This window comes from Pseudorasbora parva, chromosome 3, assembly GCF_024679245.1.
Source record: "Pseudorasbora parva isolate DD20220531a chromosome 3, ASM2467924v1, whole genome shotgun sequence".
In the NCBI taxonomy this organism is placed as follows: domain Eukaryota; kingdom Metazoa; phylum Chordata; class Actinopteri; order Cypriniformes; family Gobionidae; genus Pseudorasbora; species Pseudorasbora parva.
The window spans coordinates 23,870,752-23,886,210 of record NC_090174.1 but is presented as its reverse complement, the minus strand read 5'-3'; the positions used below and the strand labels follow the sequence as shown (position 1 = coordinate 23,886,210).

At 36.7% G+C, this 15,459-nt stretch overlaps 1 protein-coding gene across 2 annotated transcripts in view; it reads right to left on the bottom strand.

The window, feature by feature from the left end:
- kiaa0825 (KIAA0825 ortholog) overlaps positions 1-15,459 on the bottom strand; it is a 197,834-nt gene that overhangs the window by 144,112 nt on the left and 38,263 nt on the right. For both annotated transcript variants that reach the window (XM_067438213.1, XM_067438211.1), the window contains exons 5-8: positions 14,754-14,839; positions 13,495-13,704; positions 4,485-4,741; positions 2,883-3,033 (exon numbers count right to left, since the gene is read on the bottom strand). In XM_067438213.1, the coding sequence (XP_067294314.1) occupies positions 2,883-3,033; positions 4,485-4,741; positions 13,495-13,704; positions 14,754-14,839 (704 nt within the window). The remainder of the gene's footprint in view (positions 1-2,882; positions 3,034-4,484; positions 4,742-13,494; positions 13,705-14,753; positions 14,840-15,459) is intronic.

Sequence of the window (15,459 nt, the reverse complement as noted above, 5' to 3'; positions counted from 1 at the left end):
ATATATTTACATTATATTTTAATGTATAAAATAATGTATTAATTTATTTATATTTGTGTACAATTTATATGTATTTTGAAAGCATTTTGAAACAGTAATTATAGTACTAAATGTGTTCAAATAATTGCTATATGCATATTTTAATAAATATACTTCATAAATAACACCATAATAAATATCTAACTCCTAAGTCTCCTCAGACACCAGTTTGAAAATCCCTGCTGTAAAACATTTGATTTCAGAAATATGAATATGTACATTTGATTACAGAAATAACATTTGATTACAGAAATATGTATAATGTATAGTGTGTAATTTCCAAAGATTCAAAAATATCAAATTAACTTCAAATTGCCACATTCAGTGAGCTTTAGCTCTTTATTCCTATCCTCTTAATTTAAATCCTGTTATGCAAAATTGTGTCACTGTGTAAATAATGAATCTTTACTGAACAAAGTGTATGGAGATATTTTTGCGCTTTTGATTTTGCGACACAATGTTATTTTTTTAAAGTTACATAGAGCAAACGTAGTGCATAACAGGAGTGATCTGACTGATCCAAAGGGTCAGACTTATGTTGTTGAGAACTTGAGATGCTTTAGAATTGTGAGATTCATGCTCAACAGCTCAAATGGAGAAGCAAGAAATGGAGACAATTCAGAAAAAATGATAAAAAAGACGAGCGAGTCTGGTTTCCTAAGAGGCTAATTACTTTCAGGCAAAGAGGAAGCTGCATTAGGAGTTCACAGTGTGACCAAAGAGAGATTATTAACAACCATGTACTACATCTCCTAATGAGAGCTGGGACGTGGTCCACCAGTGAGCCACGGCTAAGTCAGCCATAGAAAGAGACACACAGGGGCATGACCACACGTCCGGACCCAGGGATTTAGTGCTAGTGACTGGGCCTCTGGAAGCACTCGGGCCCTTTGGCATTTGCTCAGGAGGAAGTGGAAGGGAGTGCTGAATGGAAGAAAGCAAAAGAGAGGAGGGGGAAGAGGGGATACAGGTCAACAGAGGCGCAGACTCACAGAGCCAGCCGCACACCTGCACACAGCAGGCCAGTCTGCCCCACAGCCCCGCAACGGGCGGATGTGTGCGTAAGCATCTGTGAGAGCGCTTATGAGCGCGCAGATATCTTAATGGAGGTAAAGTTAGGGCTACGGGAACGGCTAGACTCCTCAGCACACAGATGGTTGAGTCTAACGCTGCCTCAGGGCACCGCAAGCCCCATTGAAAAGACTAGAGGAAGGGTCATTATAAGAACTAGGACTGAGAGCTTTAGCAAGCGATGTGGCTAAAAAAAAATTTCAAAGTTTTTTTTTCCATTGTTAAAATTAAATATCAATACTTCTTATTTGGTCTGAAAACGCTTACAGGTTCAAATGAATTTTAATCTACATCTCTTAATTGTATTTACATCTGCAGCCAGGTGAATTCAAAATGCTTATAGCAAAAAGTACAAATAAAAAAAAGTGTTTAGTGTTTACGAATATGTGTTTTGTGTATTATTCAATAAGGTCTCCTTTCTTAACATGAATTAATGTATTAAATAAGATGAACTAACAATGAGCAAAACATTTGTTACAGTATGTATTCGTATATTTTAATTTTAGTTAAAAATACAATTGTTCATTGTCTGTTCATGTTAGTTCACATTGCACAACAAATACATTTTGTCTTAATAATGTATTAGTACATGCTGAAAATAATAAACTGAGATTAATAAATGCTGTAGAAGTGCAGTTCATTCTTCTTTCACGTTAACTAAAGTAGATAACTAATGAAACCTTATTGTAAAGTGTTTTCTTTTCTTTTAATTTATACATTTGCACTATCATTGCAGAATTTACACACTTTAAACATTTACTAACGCATGATTGAAATCAAAAGTTGTGAACACAAATTGCACTGTGAACTAACATGAACTAACAATGAATGGCTGTATTTTTAATAACAAACATAAGATTAGTAAATGCTGTAGCAGATGTATTGCTCATTGTTAGCTCATGTTAGTTAATACATTAACTAATGTTAACAATTCAGACCTGTGTTACCAATTTATTCACCTGCATATTGATTTATATCTAAAACTGTTTAGTAATACAGTGTAATTACATGTTTCATTTAATTTAGCTAAATCATTTGGATGATGATGTGAACAAACTGTTGAATTAAAATTGTTATTAATATATTGATTAAAATGTACAGTTTAAACTGATTAATGAAAATTAATCAAGCTAAAAACCTCCAAAAGCTTTCCCAAAAAATAGACCTGCAAAATAATACTTTTCTTTTCTTTCTTTTTTCTAAATATTCCAACATAAAAAAACACAGCTATTTAGTTAATCTTTCATATACTGAGTTTGTTTTTGTTTTGTTTTGTTTTGTTTTTTAAATGGAAGGACAAGAAGGATTTACATTACACACACACACACACACACACACACACACAGATTCTGGTTTTATAAAATTCGTCAGATCAGCTGAGACTGGAATTTGGCAAGAAACGTACACAATATTCAAGCATTAAAAAAAAGCCCCTTAAGTATGCCAGGGCATTTAAGGATTGCGGTTGGACCAGCTAAATAGTCAAGGACAATGTGCAAGAGAAGCCAAGAATTTACTTAAGAATACTTAAGAATACAATAATACAATTCATCATTTATTGCCCAATGTCACTGCGTTTCATACAGATTCACTTAAGCTTTGAATGTGATTATGCTCTTTGACTTAACCACAGCTTTATCCTTGAGCACACTTTAGAAGTAAAGGATGTTTTGTCTTCCAATAACCCAACCCCAAAGAGAAGCCGTCAACAGGCTTCCAAGTAACATGAACTATTATTAAAATATTGCCAGAAAAGCTACAACCATCTGTACCTCGTAAAATGGGTTGGGGTCACTCCAGTAGTGGCTCTCGGCATCCTGTAGTATGCTAGTGGCACACACATGGACGCAGTAGCTGGTCAGGTGATCGTGCAGGGCTGCCATCACATCCTGGCTTCTCTGAATGGGCAGCAGAGTTAGAGGCCTAATGTTGGAGACATCAAAGACACAAGGCCTGGTTTAAGGCAACAGCGGTATAGTTTACAGGTCAAAGAGCAACTAAGTGATTAATATCAGCAAATGGCTCTTATTATTACCTGTCAATCATTCAACACCTTATTCCGCCCCTAATGTTTTCTCACTCCCCCTCTTTAAGTAAGGCCACACATACGGTCCGATACCCCTTTCTGCCTGTCTCGCTCTCTTTCTGTCGCTCATTCTCGGCTATAACCTTACAAACACATAGGTGAATAGTTCTGTCAGAGCCCACCAGCTCATGTACGTCTCACTCCGGTTCTTTACAATCCAATTACAGCATTTTAGTAAATCTGGCATCCATCTGACAGGCTGCCTGGCCAGGAAAACCTGGGCTTGACAAAGTGTACTATAAACCGGTGAACTTTAGCAGTGCTCACCCTCTCCAAACACTTTTCATTTTATGTACAAATGCACAGGTCAAACCCAAGCTGAGTTTTTTTAATATACCGTTTTATATTCGATTTTTATCATCCATGGAGGGAGGGATTTGGAGTTATTTATTAAATCGAGGGTACCACAAAATATAGGATCAGACTTTACTGTCATTCCTCACACCACTACACTACAGAAATAAGGTACAGGTTCAGCTTTTGATACATGTGCAGTATACTTGGGCCAAACATCAAGGTCTTAATCAGGTGTTTATGCATTTGATATGCAAATTTCATGCAAATTAGAAATTTTACGATTCCGGCTAATTGTTTTCATCTTGTCGATTAAGCATAAACCGTTCAAAGTTTCACTATATTCATTTAAAAATAGAATAAGAACAATAAAAATTGTATCTTGTTCGAAAGATATTAATGACTGTTTACTGAAATACAAAACAAAACTATTAAGACAATTATATATTTTTTTACTTGATCTTACCATTACTAATAACTTTCATTGGTCTAGCTCAAAGCATTATTAAAGTGTACAGTACCCTTCAAATATACATACATTAAGTCGTGTTCAACAAAGATGCATATATTTGATCAAAAATGCTGTAATACTGTTAAATATTATTAAAATTCAAAATAACTTTTTCTAGTTTAATGTAGTTTAAAATGTCATTTATTCCTGTGACGCAAAGCTGTATTTTCAGCATCATTACTCCAGTCTTCAGTGTCATATGATCCTTTCTAATCTAATATGCTGACTTGGTGTTCAATAAACATGTCTTTATTATTATCAGTGATGAAAACAGTTTGCTGCTTCTTTATTTTTATTTTATTAATTTTTTTAAACAGTGGAAACCTATTGATTTGAATTAGAAATGAGTTGAAACATTATACATACCTTTACTGTCACTTTTTTTTTTTCATTTGAATTTGTCCTTGCTATTTATTAATTAGTTAAAAAATAATCTAGTAGACAAATAGGAGTTTGGTGCTTTGTAAAATGAGTGTAACTCACATGTCTCTGAGCTGGCTTTCATAATGAGTAAGTGTCTGGTGAATGTAGACACTGGTGGCCATCAGAATGGGCAGGTTTTTGAGGGGAGCTGAGGCTGGCACTTCCCCTGCCCTTTCCTGGAGCCTCGTCAGTAGGAAAGAGGCCACACGGCCACACACCTCCACGAAGCTGGAGCACACGGGCAGCAGGGCGTCCTCTCTACAGGCCACAGCCAGAGGGAGAAAAGCATCCATCTGCTCCAGAATATCTGCACAGAACTGGAAATACAGTGAATATGTGAATCGTTTTCTAATGCTTTTCCAATAATACTATTTGATCAATAGATAATCAATACTTGTGCCTTAAAGGTGCAATATGTAAGATTTTTGGATTAAAATATCCAAAACCCACTAGAAATATATGTTATATATTTTACTGACTTGTGTATTTACATTATCCCAAACGTTTACAACAATGTTTAAATCCATCAAAATCAGTGTCATTACGTCACCTATCAATGATGTAATATCCGAGTTACCTTCGATTTCTGGTTTAACTTCGGTAAAAACCATGGAAACACCAAAGACACTGTTACATATTATTAGACAGGTGAGCAACTGTTTGGAAACCTTCATCGACAGAAAACGAAATCATTGTTATATAGCTCAACATGGTTAGTCTTATTGTTTGAATCTTTTGTTTTCTTGATTTACCTCGCGAGTATCATGTTTTACTATGCCTCAAAGACAACATTTTGCCACGTGGCTAACATAGCGAAATCATAAAGAGCTTTATTAACAGCAATACAGCTTTTTCTCCACCATACAATGTTTTAAAATGAATAGCAAACCATTTAGCAATCCAGCTTTTATTAATATGATTTTTTTTTAATTATTAATACAATGTGCAACAAGTGTCTCACAGCAGCCACCGAGCAAACACACAGAGTAACATAACATTCAAAACACACAATGTATTTTTAGTATGAATGTTTTGAACAAGTAAAATAGCGTTTACTTTGTTTCCCCAAAATTAGAATTTGTCAAATAAAGTGACCTGTATGAGTAATTCAGCACTTGTAGCTTTTTCATTAGAATGTGAATTTTACTGATCAAACATAACTGCAACAAAGTTCAATTTCAGGGAAGAAGGAGGCAAATGTTAAACGTAACTTCAATCATAAAATATGCATAAACAACCAAATGAAAGGAGCAGCAGTCGCCGACTGCAGTACACTGCAAATGCTTTTCTTACTTAGTATTTTTGTCTTGTTTCTAGTCCTAACATCTAAAAATTCTTAAAACAAGAAGTAATTGTCTTGTTTTGGGAATTAAGAGAGTTTTTGCTTAAACTAAGATAAATAATCTGCCAGTGGGGTAAGCAAAATAATCTTAATTCAAAAAGAAAACAAGATTATTTTACTTACCCCACTTATTTTAAGCAAAAACTCTCTTAATTTTTAGTTATTTTTCCCCCAAAACAAGACAATTATTTTTACTTGTCTAGTAAATGTTTCTTAATGTAATAATTTTTTAGAATTTTTTACTAGAAACAAGACAAAAATACTAAGTAAGAAAAAAAAATTTTGCCGTGCACATACACATCATAAAAGCAGAAATGGAAAATGTCCTAGGCTCTCGGCCGCACCCTGCTTCATACCACAGTGCCGTTAATAAAACTTTAACACATTAGCTCTGCCTGAATCCCATTGGATTGCTTTCCTTCAGCAGTGGAGGTGAAGGCGACAACCTCCATTATTCCACGCTCATTCACAGCGCCATCAAGCTACACCTTTGTTATTGCTTTGAATAAGCAAACTCTAGTGTGAAACTTACATACTGTGACTTTAATAATGTGTCCCCCACTTTGCAACTCAATTTTTTTGCCCCAGCAATATTCCACAACATATAATAAATAAAACATATTCATTTGTATAATGAATCAATCAATTTATTTTATTATTTTATGTTTCCTCTATTTATTTATTTCTCTTTTTTACCTGTACATCAACAGTTTGACAGGAAATAGTAAGTGAAAAAGAGCAGTTGGCTTAGGAAATGACACAACATAACAAATTGAAGTACATAACCAGACAGATTTATTTTTTAACGCTTAAGAGCTTATTTGGTGCAACCATATTGTTATCCACACTAGACAGGCTTCCTTACTATCATGACCATTCAGTGGAATTATTTGCAGATAGTTATTGTGAATAAACTTTCAGGTACTCCATCCTTAAGTGGACAAAAAGCATTCAGCGCTATACACTAAGACATTTTTTTTTTTTTATCTGTACTACACTCAAACTTCCCTTTTTGAAGACCGAAATTGCATTTCAGCAGCTCACACAACTCAACCATATGCGAACCGACTAGCGTTATTGTAATAGAATAACTGAATCATCCATGCCGATATGACTGTGTGAGACGTTCAGGGCCATTTTCGGATTCAAATACCTGCAGTTCCCCTCCTGTGGAGCCTGGAGAGAGAAGCAACACTTATCTCATTTTTCCACATTTGTCCTGGAGGAAACAGGGAATCAGCACTGGTATTTTCTCTTCAAAATGATTACGAAAGTGTGTGTGCCTGTTACATCTGCCTTACATTGCCTCGGGAGACACGCTGCTTGAAAGGAAGACCCCTAAGGGTTATTGCCAAAAAGAGGCAGCCCTGGAACGGAACATACACCAAACTTCTTCCGCCCATATTTCTCCAATACTTGACAAATGAAGACATCATTGTGGATCTATCCCCATCTAGCGCTTCCATTTCTCCCTTTCTCCATCCCTCCTTCCAGCCACACATGTTTAATGCAGATCAGCATTAACGGCAGTGGATCGGGCCATGCCGAAGAGCCAGACGCACGTGCTGGGTTCACTGTCGAATTTATATACCTATAGAAATGAGTTACGATGCCGGGCTCTTCGAGTGCAGTAAAATATACGTGTGTGCTGTATATATCTCCCTCCACTCCACCCTTTCCCCTTCCACAGGGAGTTACGGTGTCCCAAGGCCTCTGCGAACATGGAGGAAAAAAACCAGCACATGTTAAATGGAAACTTTTTCCAATAGCAGGTCTATCAATCATGCATGAGCAGGCAAGAGAGAGGTGACTTCATACTTCTCCAACTCCAGCATCTGCATAACACAAGCGTGCTGCGTCTATTGTGTCTGAACATAGCGAAATGGCAGTCTGTGTAATCACCATAACAACATTTTAGTAGCAATACAAGTGAGATTTTAATTTTCACTCAATACAAGCGTCAATATCACAAAAAAACAAAAAATATTTATAAAAGTTCATTTAAATAAATTATATTTATAAAACTGTATTATTATATCAACTATAATAGAAAGAAATTACTTTTATGAAATTATCTAATAATAACTATTATCATTAAATATTCAAATAAACTATAAAAATAAATTACATTCAAAAATATATTAGGTAAATATTTAGAAATTAATTAAACATAGTTTTTTTCAGCTTTAAAGGCTAATTATACTAAAATGTATCTTATAAAAGACAATAATTAGTTAGTAGTTTATAATTATATAAATTATAACATCATAATTACTTGTAATATTAGTATTATTACTAGATTTGATTAATTATTTTAATAATAAACTATAAATGTTAAATAAAAATTAAAATGATGGTATGCTGCAAGTAAGATAATTATTGCTGACAAGTAAAGCCAGTAAAAATGGTAATAATAATAATGAAATTATAATTATAAAAGAAATTTTTTATTGTTTAATTATACTGTTAACTATGCAATTATAATTAGCTAGGTTATATTACTATAATTAAAAATGTGGATAAACCTTATTAATTAATATCATCATGATAAACTACACCAACACTGTAAAATTAATTCACAGAAATTCAATTTGGCCTACTAAAATTTATTTGGCCAAATAAAGAATTTATATGAATAAATATGAGCTAATTAAATTAAAGCAATGGAATGTTGCAAATATTTATCAATTGAATGAATATGGCTTCAGGTTTGTACAAAAGAACAGTAAAGAACTGAAATTATTATTTTTTTAATTAATATGGTTAGATTAATATTAACATCATAAGAGTCATCGGCAGGTCTATTGACCACTGCAAGGCCTAACAGACAAAGAAGATTACACATCTGATGTTTATTCCCTCTTCATATTCCCTTGAGACAAAGAGGTGCATTTGATCACTCATGCGGATCCACATTATAACATGACTTGGCACATGTTGGCACTCTGTATTATGATACTGAAATAAAAAACTGGTATAATTTTACTAGTGCTGCTTCTGACAACCCCCTAAAGCACGCTAAGAGACCGGGCAAACCGGAAGCCCCTAAAGGCTGAACAGGTCTTGAAACAATCGGCCGATTGGACAGCGAGTCGATAACAGGCTGAGTGTTGTTGTTATAAGCTTAGTGGGAAGTGTGAGAGAGATGTGGGCGAGAATGCAAAGATTCGCCCCAATCCAAGGTGATGAGCACCCGAGAGGTGTCGGTGAGATTTATGGCTTTCTAAAGCCTGCTGCTCCGGTTCGGAGAACCCTTAACTAGAGCAGATCAAAGATATGGATTCCAATAGGACAGCCACAGCAAGGTTATTTCTCAGCAAAGCTTTAAAACATTTAAGAGCTCAACTCTGCAGCGGTCTTCTTGCACCTTTGAACATTGCTAAATCCTTCTCCTCACACAGGGTTATGGACGATCGTCAACGTGAGGTGGTCAATAGCTGGATCGCGGTTTCAGGTTGATAAATGGTTTGCTAAAATATTATGCAGACGGGAGGTCTGGCGACTCAAGAGTTTGAAACAAGCATGAATGTATGAATATGAATAGGTGAAGTATTGATCTCTGCAATGCATCTGGACTGACTACGTTCTGGCTAAGTCGGGTCTGGGCTAGCATAACGCTGCCTACTTACAGGCCGCGGTGACATGTGTCAAAAAGAAGGGGTTTTCAGACACTCAGGGTAGCAGAGAATGCAAATAAATGCACATGCTAACCTTTGAGATGAGGGCTGCTCATTCCGAAGCACTGACCTACACGTAAATGTGTTGTACAGGTCTTGAGTGTGAACAAATTTTGACACTTTTTAGTGGTGTGGTTCCAGGCGTGTCGGCAGCATCAATGAAATGGTATGTAAATCAGACATGATCGTTGACGTCTAAACTTCATGAGATGAGGCCCTGTTGTGCAAAAGCATCTTTTTTTTAGTTCAAAGGGGTTTTAAAGCTGCATTGCATGCAGAGGACAATGCTTTAAAAATTTTAAAGCAGAAATATGAATACCTACCATTATTTTCTGGAAAGCAAGTTGTACCTGAGTACAAGATTCAAGTTAATAACATAATGTAAGTCGCTTTAAAATATAAGTTGTGGCATGTTTCAAATGATAAAAAACTGTAACTTAAAATCCAGAAAACACAGTACTTGTACAGTATATGTACAGCTCTGAGAGTTGGTAAAAGTGTTCATTTAAAATGTTAATTTTTAATTTAAAAAATATTTAAATGTCTCATATGTTCACCAAGATTGCATTTATTTGATCAAAAATAGTAAAATGGTGAAATATTACTACACTCTAAAATGACTCTATTTATTTTTAACATGATCATTAAAATATGCTGATTTGGTGCTCAAGAAAGACTTTATTTATTATTATCAATGTTGAAAACAGTTGTGCTGCTTTGTGTGGAAACCATGATGCATTTTTCCCCAGGAATCTTTGATGAATAAAAAAAAAAAAAAAAAAAAAATGGAAATGTGCAATCTGAAATCAAAATGTGGGTGTGTGCCTGTGTTTTAAATCACTTAAAGGGTTAGTTCACCCAAAAATTGGGTGGCAAATGGCAAAAAATTCTGGCATTAAATACTCACCCTCATGCCGTTCCAGACCCGTAAGACCTCCATTAATCTTCGGAACACAAATGAAGATATTTTTGTTGAAATTCGATGGCTCTGAAAGGCCTCCATAAAAAGCCTCTCTACCTTTTATGGGTCTTGAGCGAGGAAATGACATTGTGCCAATGGAGGCCTTTCTGAGCCATCGGATTTCAACACAAATATCTTAATTTGTGTTCCGAAGGTGAACAAAGGACTTACAGGTGTTGAACGACATGAGGGTAAGTAATTAATGACAGAATTTTCATTTTTGGGTGAACTAATCTTTTAAGTTTCATTCAGAAATATGACTTTTGTCTAGTGTGGACATGAAAAAAAAAAAAAAAAAACATTTTTAACAACAAAAAAAAGGGCTGCATCCTATCCAAGCTCAGATGCCGTCCTTTGGGGCTGTGATGGCTCATCAATCTGCCTGAGCCGCAGCGAGTGGAGCTTGTCTCAAACGGGGATCTCCGTGATGAGGGATAAAATGAGGCAAGACACTGGGCCGTAGAGCAAACCCACAGGACCAGAGAGGCTCCTGGAGCCACGGTGCCAGACATGTCATGTCATTGTGAACCACTGGAGTATTTCAAAAAAGACTGGAAAGGTAAGGAAATATTCACAAATCCATCACAAATACCTTCAGCTATAGCTCCGTTTCAAAACCTAGTGAGCTGCTTTGATGCATGCTGCCAACAAGCTTCCTCATTCATTGGAATGCTCTACAGTACATGGGCAGAAACTTAGTTCACCACATGAATAGTGCTCAGCTGCTAAGGTAATGCGATATTTTGATAAATAAATAAGTCAATAACTAACTATATTTTAATTATACTACCATTTAAAAGTTTAGGGTCACAATTGAATTGTATTTCTTTAGGTTATTTCAAAGAAATTAATAATTTTTCATCAAGGACACATTAGGTCAGTCATATTCACTAACTATGCATATGTACACATTTGTCAAAATTTTGCACAAAATTTACCCAAAGAATAGGGACAACTGAATCTACAAAAAGAGCCTTATAACCGTGTATTTCATCAAGACTATAATTAGCCTATATATAATATTATATTATAAATTATACACTGTCTGGCTCAAAAAAAAAAAAAAAATTGCTGTTATTACAAATCACCAAAACAAACGAGCCCCTACCCCCAAAATGATCCCGCCCTATTTTGATAGCTCCGCCCCACACATACATAACCCAGGCAACGACTACGGCAGAATCTGTGTGTTACAAATTATATATTATTGTTCAAAGAAAAAGTCACCCATTTCCATCACAAAAACACAAACCGTTCTCATCAACAAATCGATATTACACGAGCACAACAATCCAACTAACGACATATTACAATTATGACAAGATTTGAGTTATAGCGATCACAAAAACACAAACAGTTCTCATGAACAACTCGATAGAACCCAAGCACACAGTCCAGCTAACGACATATTACAATTATGACCAGTTATATAGAGTTATATAGATCATGAAAAAAATAAGCAAACATATATTAGGAGTATAGTATCTTACTTGTCAGACACATTTTGTGAGCTGACGCCTCAAATAGACAGTGAGGAGATTTAGATGCTCCATACGGTGTGGAAATGAACGGGACTTTATGATCGTTGAAGTGAGCCACAATACGTTCACAAATGAACAAAGAAACGAACTTGACACAAGCATATTCAAGCAAAAGCCAGCATTTATTAGTTCTCGGCTAATGTTCGTAATTTGTGTCGTCTGTTTTGAATAATGACGTGCACTAAGTGCGCTCTCCTCACCATCATTAGTAGACACGCCCCTTACCTGTTGATTGGCTACAAGTTTGTCATTGGACTTGGACATTGGACTTTGTCAAGGGTTAAAAAATAACCCTTACCCCACCTTTAATATATCTATTTTGTATGCATTATGTGGATGTATGTGTGCAGTAATAAGTTGTTTATGAGGACACAAATATGTATAATGAGGGTTAGTGAAAGGGGATAGAATATACAGTTTGTAAAGTTAAAAAACCATAACTCCTATGGAGAGTCCCCATAAATCACCTATTCAAGAATGTGTTTGTCTGTGAGTGTGAGTGTGTTTCTAAATGTATTGTTTAAAGCAGCACTAGGTAACTTTTCAATCTTCATAATATATTTTCAAGACTCTTGTGACGATAAATCGACTTACAATAGGTTGAATGACACGTCTGCCATAGCCTGATGGGGTCTGTATCGTTTTTAATCGTACTTTTAAACTTCGGGTTTCGGGTAGTAACCCAAGAACAAAAAGAACTACAAAATTTGACTGCTTTACGGCATATACGTCACTTCCGCAACACCCACACTTCCTTAAATTCGGACGTGCGAGCCCAACTGTGTTCGTCGGATAATAGTCATGTCAGAAGCAGCAGAGACAAATAAGAAAGAAAAGGTTTTGTTGGAGGAAAGCAATAAGAGGAAACGAAAAAGTGATGGGATTAAAGGACGAGGATCAACATGTGACCAGCGTTTGCTCGTTGGCGTGAGCTGAAGGAGGCGCGCCCGACCGATGCTGTCATGCTTGTTACGGTGAGCTACCACTCAAACATTGAACTGAAGTATCATATAGATTCTGTAAAACGGTAACCAATAGACTACTATAATGACGCTGGCTTGTAAACGTGAGCATCGTGATTATTTGGCGTTTGAAAAAAATAAAACCCATGAAATTATATTCATATGACATGCTGAAACATATGCCACTGACTGTAACGTTACCTGGGATGAAGACATTTCACACGTGACGCCAGAAGAACTCTGAACTCCTCTTGCAGTGTTCAGGGGAAATGTTAGCGCTGCACCGACCCGCGGGATGCTTTTATGAAGTTATTTGGCCTGCACCACACCACTGTATATATTTTTACAACCCGCCCCGCACCCGCGACCATTAAATAGACATACGGGGCCCGCGGGTTATGAGACGACCCAAGATCACTAGTTCAGGGCTATCAGGGTTGTCATGTCAACAAATGCACGCGCGATGGCATCCCCTGTTGTAGGATGACAGATCTTACGACAGTAGTTGAGGACTTTATTTTTTCCAAACTGTAGGGGGACCCCGAGAGCAAAAGTAGACAAGTGCGGCTTTAAATGGCTGAAGTTACCTTTGCCACCATCTTGGGAGAGTCTCTCTCTGGCCCATGTCTGTGGGCAACAGGGGTTATGGAAATGTTAGCAGAGCCCGATGCATGTGCTGCTTCCTCCTGCTGAAGATTCTTACTGCACACGTCATCCAACACCACCTTCACACAGTGAGCCATCTGAGGAATGAGGTCTCTGAATGCAGCTCTCCACCCAAACTCAAGAGACACCACCTAAACACACACACACACGCGCGCGCGCACGCATAAAAATCATGCAAAATCAGACTGGATTATATTTTAATGGTTTCAAAACATGCATTTAAGGATATTATAATGTATAGTTCTGCATGCCCATGCAAAATTCACCAACACACTAATATGGTGTTGCCGGATTGTTCTGGGAGTTTTTTTTTTTTTACTACAAACCTGATTCCAAAAAAGTTGGGACCTGTTCTGAAAGTATTCCTGAGCCCATGTTGTGATTTCTAATACAGTAGCATTCCTGTATGTGATGCAGTGCCGTCTAAGGGCCTAAAGATCACCGGCATTCAATATGGTTTTCCAGCCTTGACCTTTAAGCACAGAGATTGTTCCAGATTCTCTGAATCTTTGGATGATATTATGCAATGTAGATGATGATAACTTCAAACTCTTTGCAATTTTTCTCTCAGAAACTCCTTTCTGATATTGCTCCACTATTGTGTTCCGCAGCATTGGGGGAATTGGTGATACTCTGCCCATCTTGACTTCTGAGAGACACTGCCACTCTGAGAGGCTCTTTTTATTCCCAATCATGTTGCCAATTGACTTAATAAGTTGCAAATTGGTCCTCTGGCTGTACATATAACTTCTCTGGCCTCTTTTGCAACTTTTGGAATGTGTATCTCTCATGATCCAAATCCAAAATGAGCCGATATTTGGCTTGACATTTCAAAATGTCTCACTTTCAACATTTGATATGTTATCTATATTCTTTTGTGAATAAAATATAAGTGTATGAGATATTTTATTTATTGCATTTCTTTTTTATTCACAATTTGTACAGTGTCTCAACTTTCTTGGAATCGTGTTTGTAGTATTCTGACCCAATATTTAGGATTAGGGTATTGTTTAAACCTTAACCCTGAGTAAGAGCAATAGAGTTTTTTGATTACAATAAAAACACACTTAGTAAAATTCTATATTGGAGGATTGCTTCAAAAGTCATAATGGTGACATGGAAAAGAGTACTGTTTTACAGTATTTGCACCAGAAGTGATTAAATAAAGGATGTGTATCACCTCTGTGCTTTGCAGAACAAGATCAGTAGTGGCTTTGTCTTCTGCTGCCGTCAGCTCCATATCATCCCTGACCTTCTTCAGGGCACCTGGATGGAAAAAGCAAAAACACTCACAATGCATCTACAGTAAACTCCCACTACAGCTTTACAAAAGGAAGCAAGCTCCAAATCCTCTAATTTCCAGCTCATTAAAACATTTCACGCAGGAACATCTCATATGTTCCGTTAGCATATTAGCATATGCATTCACGCTCTACATGGTGCCTTTGGAAAAGAAGTCAATGTGTGGAGTGTCAGGGTCAGGTCAGGCCAACATATTAAACTCCTCTGTGCAGTGACAACCTACAAACAACAACGTGATTCACCCAATAAAGCGGGGGAAAAACTAAAAAGTGGACGCGGTAATTGCAACAGTAAGCTTTGTTAAATTTGGAGGCTTTGGAGTTGATTTGAACCCCTGATAGCTATGGCCATATATCTGGGCTAATCCATGGAAGGGTTAGAGGGAGGATAAGTGTGTGTGTGTGTGTGCTTGTTGTGGGCAAATTAAAAGTGCATGCATCAAGGCCGCATTTTTCTAATCAGACGCTTCGGAAGTGAGACCCCGGGCGAGGCAATTTAGTTGAAGAAGAGAGAGAGCCGAGCCAGGCGAAGGAGGAGAGAAGCAGCCAGCATGTCACTTTTTGACCTTTAAGCCCATCTGATGA